Genomic DNA, 12,142 nt, shown 5'->3' on the forward strand with positions numbered 1-12,142 from the left:
TACTACACAGGTGACGTAACTCTGAAATCCTGATTCCTGGCTAATGCTTCCTTTTAGTCAGTGCAGAAAATTATGAGAATGGATTACTGTTTGCAGACCACGACAACTTTAGACAGAATTAACTGCTGCATCTCATCCTCTTCCCTCACAGCTACTATTGGCTAATTCTGATCCCTCTAATCTCTCTTCAGAGCAAATCTGCACAACCCAGTGGTGTTAGTATGAAGGAACTCACCTGACATCGTCTGTTCCAGTCTGTGGATCAGTGACTTTTTAGCACTTTCAATGTCAGGACTTGGGTAATCCAACACTTGCCTGCACCAAACTAATGGACTAACAGATTTTTGCACTGGAGTCAGTCTCTTCTTTGGGGACGTATATAGCCTGAAAAGAAGAAAAAGTTATGAAGACAAAATGGGCATAAAAAGGCATGTAAGAAAATACCACATAGTATGCTATTTCTATTCTTGTACTACCTACAGTACAATCCCAAAATACAATGAAAGCACAAGCTTTAGTTTTAAATTAATGATTTTGGATACACGATAATACTGAAAACACAAGGCTATCCAAAGACTTCTATCAACAGCTGATGCCTACATTGCTACTCTGTAATAAACTGATTGATATGCCAGAAACAAACATCTTTTCAAACCCAGGTATATGGACAATTTCACTGTCATAAATGCACAGCTGAGGACTGATCTTATTGATTTAAGTAACGTTCACTTTAAAGAAGGAAATAAAGCACTACCCAATACACAACTGTAGTTTTCCTAAATGCAAAGATGTTGGCAAGTGATAAGCACCTTAATAGCCAAGCAACAGCACTGAAGTACACAGAACACAATCTCATATTTCAGAATCCTTGAATGATATGCATTTTCTTTCTACTTATAACTTGTACCCTAGCACCTGATCCTTTAATTTTCATTTGAACACAGAACAAAGAGACTATCTTTGTCCTAAGGGGTGGACAGTCAAGCATTAAAAACAAGGGACAACAGATAATGCATGTAGGAGAGTAAAGGGAAACAATGAGACCATATTGTTCTGGAGGATATGCTGAGGCCTTTGCCCATCAGCAGCCCCATTCATCTATTTTAACTTCAGCATTCTACGATGGAAGAAATAAATATTCCATTTGAAAGGCTCTAAAAATGTAGCTGGGAACTCACCCGCCCTCAACAAACAGTTTAAAGGCAAAGTCAAATCCAATCAGATGCTCACAAGGGGGATATTTATGCCTTATCTTTAGAACAAAAGCAAACTTGGATATTTGCTTCAGCAACAGACAACAGTGACATGCACGATCTGCAGCTCTACCTGGAGCTTTTGCATGTGCAGAAATGGTTAAACGACTGTTTCTTCTAGGAGTATCCAATGACAGACTTCATGTCCCAGGTGAATATGGTTGTAGGCTTCACACTGTGGCTTAGGAGCATTTGACAGCCCGGGCAGCATGCTTCTACACAGAACTGCAGAACTGCCTGTTCCCTTGATGCCAACATCAGCAACACAGAAGTTATTCTCCCCTGGTCTATTAAGAGATTATTAACTGATCCTTCTTCTGTAGTTCTTGGTTTGTTTTTATAAACAGCTTAGAAGAATTTTATTTTTAATTCCTGCTATTAAGGTTGCTTCTTACAAAAGCTTCCCAAAAAGCATATTTAAATATCACCAAGAACACCTTACCCAAAACACTGCTCACTTTGTCCAGAGCATACTCTAATACATTCTTCCCCCAAACACCAAAACTAAAAGGCTACACCTGCAAATGCAGGACAGAGGATTATGACTACTGATCAGGTTTTCACATAAAACCAAAGCAGCTTGCAACAATGCAAACAAAAAACAAATACAGCTTAACGCCCTGCATGACATTGGGTGGAAGGTACCACTGATTTTGTAGGGATCCTTGTAAGCACTCTGCCTCCAAGAAAAGCTAAGAGCCCAGCACATATTTATATTGTTGAATATCCCTGGAAAGGACAGGAACTTCTTGGTTTTCGCAGTTCAATGGCAACAATTACACAAATTGCCGTACTTTATGCAGTTATCTACATAGAGTTAAAGACAATGTTTAACACTTACTAGCTCTCTAACACTTTGAATGTACTTTCACTGTCTTTCCTGCACTCTTGTCTGTCCTAAGGTAGGGTTACACAGTACTGAGAAGCGTCAAAGGCAACAACGCCAACTCTTGTGCTGTGCGGAGAGGGCTCCCAGCTCCCAGGATCGCTGGCATGCTGAGCTGTGTTTGAGAAGTTCCATGCACATTTGAAGTGTTTACAGTAACACCCTGTGCAACAGGCAATAAATTAAAATACATATCCCCTTTTTAAAGATGCACACCACGGGTATCTTGAATCTGTAAGACTGAACAAAATGGCACCTGATATTTTAAGCTCCACTGCATTATTTTCTGCAATTTGCAGCTGTTGCATTTGTTTCACAAGCAGTTTATCTACTGAAACAATTCAGGCTCACACAGATCAGCTCCTACTTTCCCACTCCCCTTCAGACCAAACACATACTGCAGACTCTCCCACCTCCTTCCAGCCAGTTGCTTTGCCTTTGAACGTTTTTGTTTCACCCTACGTATCAAGAAAGGCAGAACTTGAGAATATTTCATGCTACTCCACTACCTCATGATAAGCACATGTGCATCAATGCAGTAACACAATGACTCTTTCAAGACAGTTTCTTTTACATTGTGCAGTTATCAATTCTCATTATTATGAAGCAGTGATCTTTATTCTGCATCTGAGAAAGAACAGCTAATATTAAGTTTTGAAACTGACACAGTTCTATTCACTTTGCCTAATTTTAATCAAGAAAATTAAGATCAAGGGCAAGGCGAAGGCCTGGAGTCACGCTTCTACTTCTCTGTTCCCAATAGCAGAAAGGAAAAAAGAACAGAAAGGATACTACAGAATTAAAATAAGCTTTATGAGGTCATTTCTACATGCTAAGTGATCATCTTTGTCAAACCACTGTTTGACTCAAAGGCTGCAGGCCCTCTCCAGCAGAAGAGCTTCCCAGAAAAGACTCATTCCCATTTGTACCTGCTCAGGAATTCAACGGCACCGTAACAGCTGATCAGCAGCTGATCGGCAGCACGCAACTCTAAGGCTGAAGATCCCCACTGGCTTCATACATTTTTAAACACCACTAAATCACTTTCTAAAAACAGGAAATGGAAAGCCATTGAGGAAGCTGACAGCTTACGGTTACCACCCACACTTCAAATGCTAGCACACCAGAAAAATTGCACTGTGATTGATCCACAAGAGAGTAGGGACACAACCAGAGTTTAGCGCCACAAGATGAAGTAAAAGAAAGCAGTACAGAGAGAAGCTCAGGGGCTTTCACCTGATTTGAAAGGGCGTTAAGAAGCCCAGGCACTATGACTCTGCTGAACACAGTGCCATTTCCTTCCTTCAGCTGTCACACTAGGCACTGTGTCACAGCTGCACCAATCTGAAATTTAAAGCAGTCAGGGGCTCTACGGATTAGTCCTAAGAAGACACAGCACAAAATGGGAAAAGCTGTTGCAGAAAGACAGCTTTCACTACACGCTCATATGATAATGCCAGCATGGCAAGCCACAGCACGCTGCACTGGGACACAGCTGAGCTGGAAGAAGCTCTGAAGAAAGAGGACAGGACACGGAGAGAGGAACAGAATAGTTCCATAATCATTACCTCACCTGATGAGCACCTCCCATCACACTGCGTTACAATATAAGCAGTTGGTTGCCACAGGCATGAAGTCAGAAGCCAGGCTTCTAACCAGGAAGAAAGGAATCTTTCTGAACCAAAACCCTTCTGCTGCTCGAGTGCAGGAGAAAAACATGCAGATGAATATCAAACTGCAGATCAATTTAGGTGGAAGATGGCAAATTGAAGGACCTGGAGTTAAAGCTTGTTTATTTTAGTCACATTAGCTTTAAGCAAAAACAGTCACATACGATAGAGACAAGGAAACATCAGTGGACAAAACACATCACAGACAAAAGTGGGATGAAGAAAGCAACCTGAAGAGAAGACACAAGGGAAAAAATAGATATTTAAAGGACAGATCAGCAAGACACTCCCCTAGAAGAGAGGGGAAAAAAACATGAGGCAAAGCTACTAAAAGTAAATAAAGCAACAGATGGGAATATAGGACAGCCTTAGAAATACAATTTTAGACACAATATTGACCTAAACTTTTAGATGAATCTGAAATTCTTGGAGATACTATTTGGAGCACTTTGAGATAAATTTTAAGGTGAATTTTGAATAAACAGCTACAGGTAAAAAACTGAAGAGACTCTCTAGTTATTAAAAATACTCATTAGCATCGCTGAACATACTTGGCCCACAGACTTCCTTTTGCCTCCTCCTGCACCCCAGTCAAGTACTGGATGTCTCTCAAAAACAAGGAGATGAATACGACAAAAAAGCTTTGACAGCCTTGATACCAGTAGAGAGTTAAAGAATCTGGACTTTCTAATTGGACAAGTCTCATTAAATCCTCCTATTATAATTGCACTTCTAACTACATGGTATTATTTTCAAGTAGAAGTGGAAAGTTTCAGGGCTCGCAAAGTGCACCTGGGAGCAAAACTACCACAACAATTAAAGACCGGTTAGTTGCTGGAAATTATAGCCCTTGCTCATTTCCTCATCTCAAAGGAATACGTTACTGTCTGAGAGGGATACTGTGAAGAAGGACAAGAGGCCTTCAGGAGCTTGGAAGAGTCCTGTAACACCATGATGTAGCCTTCCTGGAACGGTCACACAAACTCTGTACAGGCTTTGGGAAGCTTTTCACAAGGATTTATTAGAGCACGCATACTCTAATATGGTATTGTTGTTACTTACAGAGAAAGAAGTTGAGAAGTTTTCTGTCCTGTTAAACATGTTCCAAAATAAACCTGTTTAATTACTAGGCTCAAGAGCTCTACCAACACCTTTAAGAAGGCAGAAATGTGGACCATGCCCCAACAAAACATGATTAAGAGCTACATTTTAGCAATATCTTTAAGACAATAAAGGAAATCTGTACCAAAGCTTTCATGATATCCAAATATCAACTGTATTTAAAAGCCATAAATACCACACAGTCAGAAATGGAAAAAAGTTCTTCCCTTGGGATTCTTTTAGCAGTCCCCAAACATCTATTTCACAATGAAATGGTTATCTCAAGGACATTACTCTTTGATGTTACCGGTTGTTACCTTTAATTAGCAGATAATTTCTGCAATCCTTACTCATCTCACATGCTCCTTGTCACGTTGTCTTCCCAGTTTGAGGAGCCTTGATCTGAATTTGGTTAAAAAACACCACAGACTTCAAATCAGGTTCATACTTAGTATGCCAGGAAATGAAAAGCATCGCTTGCTCTTTTACTTAAATCACCAGGCTGGAATTGATCCGAACCCGTTCAGTTTCCAAGAGGCCCAAGCCACATTAACACAATGCAATTTGAGCAGCCCAACAGGAAATTCTGCAATGCAATTCCAGCAGCGGGATGTCACCCAGGTGCAGCTCTAGCCTAAAACACCCAACATTTTGCTAGTTTACCATGGCAAAAATAAAGTCAGTGCTCACCAAACATGAGGCAGGGAGATGAAAGACGATCGCTACGAATCATTACAGATGAGAATCGTATTTTTATCCTCTCTCAAAACAGCAACATAGCCAGCTAATTGGAATGATGACTAGAACAGAAGTGTAAACTATTAAAAATAGGTATCACTTTTACAGAAATAGCTGCTGAATGACAGTGCATGGAGCAGTAAGAACACTTGCTTTCCATTTCAAACAGGCTATCCAACCAATCTGAGGCCTTCAAAACCACTGAAAATATGAATTTTAAATATTAATGTGAACAAATCCCAGTAATTTAATTTTAAACATCCAGCCTTCTGCCTAGAAATGAAGTCAGGTAGCCATCGGCTACTGCTGCCCCACCAGGGAGGCTTTGGACTGAAGTGACATGAAGACACAGGTCAGTGCAGGCTGGCTTTTATAGCAGCATCATTTAAAGAGGATGCAACTGCTCCAAACTTTGCTGGGCAGTGTGTGTAAAGCAGATCCACAGCCAGCTCTATACTCTGCTATACACACACTGCATGCAAGTTTGGGGGAAAAAAAAATCACCGTATAATCACCATATGTTTTGCTCTCTCTTTTTGAAGAAAGTTTCTCTGGAAGTGACCGTGCAACAAGTTACTGCAAAGCCAGTTACAGCGTGGATCCACGGTACGTTACCTATGCTACAGTAATTGTCCACGTGTGCACTCTTATCCTGCAATAAACTGGAGACAGCTCCCTTTTAAGAAGCAGCACAGCAGGCCACCCTGCGTACTGTTACCGAGTCATCTCCAGCACGCTACATGCTCACACCCAGCCTTGTCACGCCAGCACGTCAGGCAGGCAGCTGCACACTGCCTCCTGCCTCTCTGAGACTTCTCTGCTCTGGTCCCCCTTCCTGCCCTCCTGTCTTTTTAATCGGTTTACAGAAAGACCTGATCACGCTGAAATCTGGAAAAAAATAAATCAATCCAGACTGGCTCGGGAACAGCTAAACAGGCACACTTATACAAATGCATTGCCAAAATTAGTGTTAACTTCTTGATAAAGCCATTAGTAAGCCTAAAACAAACTCTCAGCGGGACTAGGTGAAGTTCAGTACACTGGGCATGTGTGCACGGGGCTATTTGCAACGTCAGGACCATATTAGGAATAAAGTCTGAGCCCCTTAACTAGGATCCAGAAGCACTGATCTAGTGTGAGCGTTAAATGTAAAATGATACAGTTTGAGCAGTGAAGAAAAGTTTTTCTTCTGGCACAATGAGGCTGCAGACCACTTCACAGACTTAAAAAATGCCTGCATTACACAAAGCCGAGAGAATCAGCACCCTCCTTCATCTATTATCTCCCACAGCAACATCGTTCTGAAACCAGCAGCCAAGACAAATCCAGGCTTCTCTATGCAGACGAATCAACAGATGAATCAACTTTTAATGCTCAAGCTGCGATTTAAATTTAGTTTGTTTCCATCTGAGGTTTCCTCAATTGGTAAGTGGATTGTACCTCTACAGAGGTATAATCCTACAGTTCAAATGGGATTTGGGGATAAGCAGGAGTGATCCAAATCCATTTGAACCATGAAGAGTTCACACAAGGATTAATTTTAACCGAATACATTCACTCTTTTCACAGTTGATTCAACTACTTGTTGAGTGACCTTGCGTAAGCAAGGTCTTAAGAGTATGATCTTTACTAAAGTTTCAGAGAAACCCACTTACATCATCCCTCTTATTTGCAGAGTTGTTTCTTTTTGGCTGATCCACTAGTGCTCTGAAAATTTCCAGCTTCATTTAGAGCGATTATCTCTGTTTACTAAATGCACAAAAATATGGTTTGATTATTTAAATTGGTGTCCCCACCTATGGCAGGGGAGATGGGAACTAAATAATCTTTGAGGTCCCTTCCAACCCAAGCCATTCTATGATTCTGTGAAGATAAAAACATCCTACCTTCATAAGAAAACGAGGTCTTAAGACTACTTAGTGCCTCAACTGTTGAATTAAATAGTCTTCAGAAATTGCAGGAGTTTGATTTCCACTTAAAAAAATAATTTGGAAAAAAAATTCACCTGCCAACGTTTCAATCTAGCCAAACCACATCTGTCATTAAGTGCATAGTAAATTACAGCATGAAAGGACAAAGTTTTTTTTTTAATTACATATTGATATTTCTTGACATGTGCTACAACAGGTAAATGTTTAAAACTACTTGTTTCAAGTTCTTTTATCTCTCAGTCACTGTCCTACATCTGAGACTGAAGTTTAGTGTTATAGTCACTATAATATTAGGAAAGGAACGAAGACTTGAAGCAAGATGCACTTCAGTTCTGTTGTCTTTTGAGGACTGGAATTTGCATAGAAACACAACTGAAGCCACAATAACAGGCAGCCTAAGTGCCAAACACCTGACAGCAGCAAGCTGAGTGAACTCTGCCGCCTGCCCACGAGCGTCCAGAGCTGCGTAAACAAAGCCATGCTGCATTTATGTCATCACTGTCACCGTATGCTCTTGTGACAGTAACTTTCACTGAAGCGATGTGTTATAGTTCCCACGATTTAGAATTAATATAAAAAACAGTAACAGCTATTGTCACTAGAAAACATGACACTCACAAATTTTACCATCGCGTTCCAAACTTACTGTACAAATTCAGAATATTTTATTTCCCTAACGTGCTATAAACCAGTAGATTACAAGGCATAAATTGGGAAATAAGAGTAGCTATGCCGCACAGACTCGTCATCTGGAAGATGATGCCTTGTTTTATTTTAGTAGGCTTGTGTTGGATCAGAATAAATTTATGCTCTCATGCTTCTCTAGTGGATCAGGCTGGATGTTAGGATAACAACTTAATAACTTATCTGAGGAAATGTACACACTGTATTCTCCCTGAGCAACTGAAACACTGCCCACGCATGAAATCATTTAAGTGTTTTTAATAAGCATTAATTACTCTGAAAAGATTTTTTATTTTAACAAAAATCTGTTTCTCAGGATGTTAGTTCTAGAAAAAGACCTTTGCAGCTGAACTTCATAACCGTCTCTGAGCCAAGTCGGACTGCTTTTGTTACTCTTTTCCTCACAGTACACATTTGCCCTGCATTTCCCTGTTGACACCGTGCTCCTCCCCACTGCTTCTCCCAGAGCTCTTATGTTGCTCCTCAACTGGTGTCATGGGAAACTTCAGAAAGACAGCTGGAGAACAGCATGACGCTAAGAGAAAGGAAACCTCCTTCATTCACTCATCAAAGTGTCACAAGGACAAGGTGAGCAAACACCCGCTGGTGTTCCTGCTGGAGCAGCAGGGTAAGCAGTGCAGTAAAAAAAGAAAGAGGGATTGCCTAAAGTAAACTGTGGTGTTATAAAGCTAGCAATAAAGGAAACCATCTCAGAAACATGCTGGCTTGCATGAAGGAGTGCGACATTTGCTGCCTTTATAGCGAGACGAAATCCTGGCTTCCAACCTACCTGATGTGTTGCAGGAAGTAGCACAGCAGCACCCTGCCTCACCCTGCGCTACCCCAAAACCCTTCCACAGCTCTCTCAGCACCCCCCCACCAACCCTCCCCACCACATCCCACCGCCTCCGTGGCCCGCAGAAGCTGCGGGGGCCTCACACAAAAGCTGCGGGGCCTCGGGGAAGAGGAGGAGGAGGAGGAGCAGGGGGAGCGCCATGCGCAGCCCCCGAGCCCTTCTCCCGGCACGGAGCCCCCCGCTTCTCCCCCCGCCTCCTCACCAGCCGGTCTCGTCCTCCTCGCAGCCGGCCAGGCGCTCCAGCTCGTCGGGCCGCAGCAGCGCCGCGTCGTCCAGCAGGCCGTCGCCTTCCCCGCCGGGCTCCTCGGGGGGCGGCCGCCGCCCCGCGGCCCTGGAGACGGAGCCGGGGCCGGGGCTGAGGCAGCGGCCGTCGGCCGGCGGGGAGCAGGCGGCGGCGGCGGCCAGGAGCAGGGGGGAGCCCGGCGAGGCCCCGCTGCCGGCCGGGGGCCGCTTGGGGCTGGCGGGGCCGGCGGGCAGGGCGGCGTGGCGGCTGCGGAGCTGCTCGTTCTGCTTCTCCAGCTTCTTCACCAGCTCCTGCAGCTTCCGCACCTCCGCGTCCGCGTTCACGCCCGGCACCGCGTCCTCCATGGCGGCTGAGGGGTTGGGGGGGGAGGGGGGGCTCCTCCGCCCCGTCTACATGGCCGGGCGGCCCGCGGCTGAGGGAGGGGAGGAGGGCGGCGGCGGGGCGGGGCGGGGCGGGCGCTGCCACCTCCTCCTCCTCCTCCTCCCTCTTCTTCCTCCTCCTTCTCCTCAGCGGCGCCGGCGGGCGGCGGCGGAGAGGGCGGAGGGCGCGCGTCCGGCCGCCGCCGCCGCCGCCGCCATCTTGTCACCTCCCTCCGCGCCGCCTGACGTCAGGGCGCGGAGACGGGCAGCGCCTCAGTTGGGGTGCGGCGGTTGGGGTGGGAGGATGGGGTCGTGCTGCTCGCTGCGAGGGGGGCCTCGCCCTAGTGCACCGAAAATTTGGGGGTGTGGGCTGCGAGGCGTAAACGCAGCGGGCTGATGTGTGGAGAGCAGGATGAGGTCTCTTTGCTGCCTTATGCAGCGCTCCCCACTTACTAAATCTCACCTCTTTCTGCACACCCTTGTGTGAGAGTTGTGCTGAGGTGGTTATCCACCGTCACAGTCAGACTCTTCCAGAATCCAGGCCTTTAATCCATAAATAGTATTTATGTCATTATTTCACCTGAACAAGTGTCACGGGGTGTTTATCTGCTTCAAAGTACTTATTGGCTGGGGTATTTTAATAAAGCAGTTCATAAAGTTAGTAAAGCAGTTTATAAAGTTATTATCAGGGAAATCAGCTTTCATTATTTGCTGGTAAAGCAAACGTTTTATCAGAAGAAACTATAGGTCTGCACAATTGTCACAAGCATAAAAGTATTAAAACAGTTTTGGCCCATGAAACATGTAAGTCCCAAGGCCTTTGGGACTCTGCTAGGTATCACTCCGCTCATCGATACTACGTTAATAACCATTAATAGCTCTCCAATTGGGGATTGCTCTATAAACAAGTTTGTAAATCCAGTTCATTCTCTGTATCACTTGGTACCAAGTGCCTTAATGAAATCCAGCTATGTTCTCTCAGCGCAGTTAATTTTATTAACAGAACTTTCAGTCCTCCAAAAGGCAAGAAAAGCAGCAAGATTTTTAATATTAAGGACATCTGGTGATCCTGTGACACTTCTGGTGACACTGCTGACAGTTCAATGGTTGGTGTGTGTAAAAGCAGTCTTAACTTATATCAAGAAGTTTATTTTAACTCACAGTATTTATACAATGATCGTACAGTGTAGCTTCCTCATTCTTTAACTGTCCTCAGATCAGATGTTGGCCACCTGCATTAATCATGCTTTTATAAAAGCAGTAGGAGGGTTTGGTCCTCTCTGTCCTGCAGCTATGGGGATCAGGATGGGGCTGGTGGCTGGGGACTGGAGGGGAACAAAGTGAGTGAGGCCTGAAGAAGGGCTGTGCTGGAGGAATGAGGCAGACAGCGTGGAGAAGAACCAGGACCAGAGAGAGCCCTGGGCTCCTGGGGGTGCTGAGTCAAACTGCAGCTCTTTGTTGTGATTGTGTCATCACAGGGCATCACAATGGGATGTAATGCCACAGCTCTGGGAACGCTCTGGGGGCTGCCGGTATCCTGCCTGTCCTCTCCTTCAGTCTTCCTCCTGTCTTTCCCCAGTCCCTTTTGTGATCTGTCTGTCCCCATGGTTCCCTACCCCAAGTTTCTGTCCCCTGCTGACATCATTGCTTTGCTGCCAGCAGCACTCGCAGTTATTTCTCCTGACAAGATACACACTGCAAAGATGTGTGGGCAGTGGGGAGGAAAGTGAGAAAAAAAAAAAAAAAGTTTGAATACTGCTGAATCATCTGCTATTTTTCCAAAGCATAAAGGCAACTGAGATGAACAAAGGGAGTCACTGGTTAATAGGCAATGTAGTCTGGACTTGAATAGCAAATTCCATAATCTTGTTTTCTCATTCACTCTCATGCAGAGGGTGCCCTTCTCACATTTTGGGAGCTTAGGGGAAGGAAGGCTTGGACCAGAAACCTCCCATTAAATATCAGGCCAATAATGGGCTTCCATACGCATCACACTCTACAAATTTCAAGCTTGCGCTGGCCAGATGTGAGACCACACCCAAGCAGAGACCCCTGTCTGTTAATACAGAAATAGCTTTAATTGATACTAATGCCACAAAAACGAAATCTTTCTACTGTGTCACAAGGGCAAGAGAAATTCCTCAGCAAGTGAAATTAGGCCTGTTGCAGACTTTTATTTTTTTTTCTTCTTCTGAGCAGCTGCAGTTTGTGCCTATGCAGTTTTTTTTGTTTGTTTGTTTGTTTGTTTGTTTTTTGTGCGTGTGCGTGTGCAGAGAGAGGGAAGGGGAAAGTGGCATTTCTGTAGAGTCTCAGGGACTCTGAAGCCCCTCAGTGCACAGGTAACATGATCAGGGGTCTGTAATATTGAAATGGGTATCAGCAAAGCTAAAGGACAATGGTGTCTACCTGTGTGCGTGCTT

The 12,142-nt window shown here is 44.3% G+C and overlaps 1 protein-coding gene across 2 annotated transcripts in view; it reads right to left on the minus strand.

Moving 5' to 3' along the window:
* The window catches only part of SLAIN2 (SLAIN motif family member 2), a 35,683-nt gene extending 25,750 nt beyond the window's left edge, over positions 1–9,933 (minus strand). For both annotated transcript variants that reach the window (XM_082758841.1, XM_082758840.1), the window contains exons 1-2: positions 9,322–9,933; positions 236–384 (exon numbers count right to left, since the gene is read on the minus strand). In XM_082758841.1, the coding sequence (XP_082614967.1) occupies positions 236–384; positions 9,322–9,707 (535 nt within the window). In that variant the 5' untranslated portion in view covers positions 9,708–9,933. The remainder of the gene's footprint in view (positions 1–235; positions 385–9,321) is intronic.
* Between the last annotated feature and the right edge of the window lie 2,209 nt (positions 9,934–12,142).

Source organism: Aythya marila (genome assembly GCF_965140915.1).
Source record: "Aythya marila genome assembly, chromosome: 4".
Classification (NCBI taxonomy): domain Eukaryota; kingdom Metazoa; phylum Chordata; class Aves; order Anseriformes; family Anatidae; genus Aythya; species Aythya marila.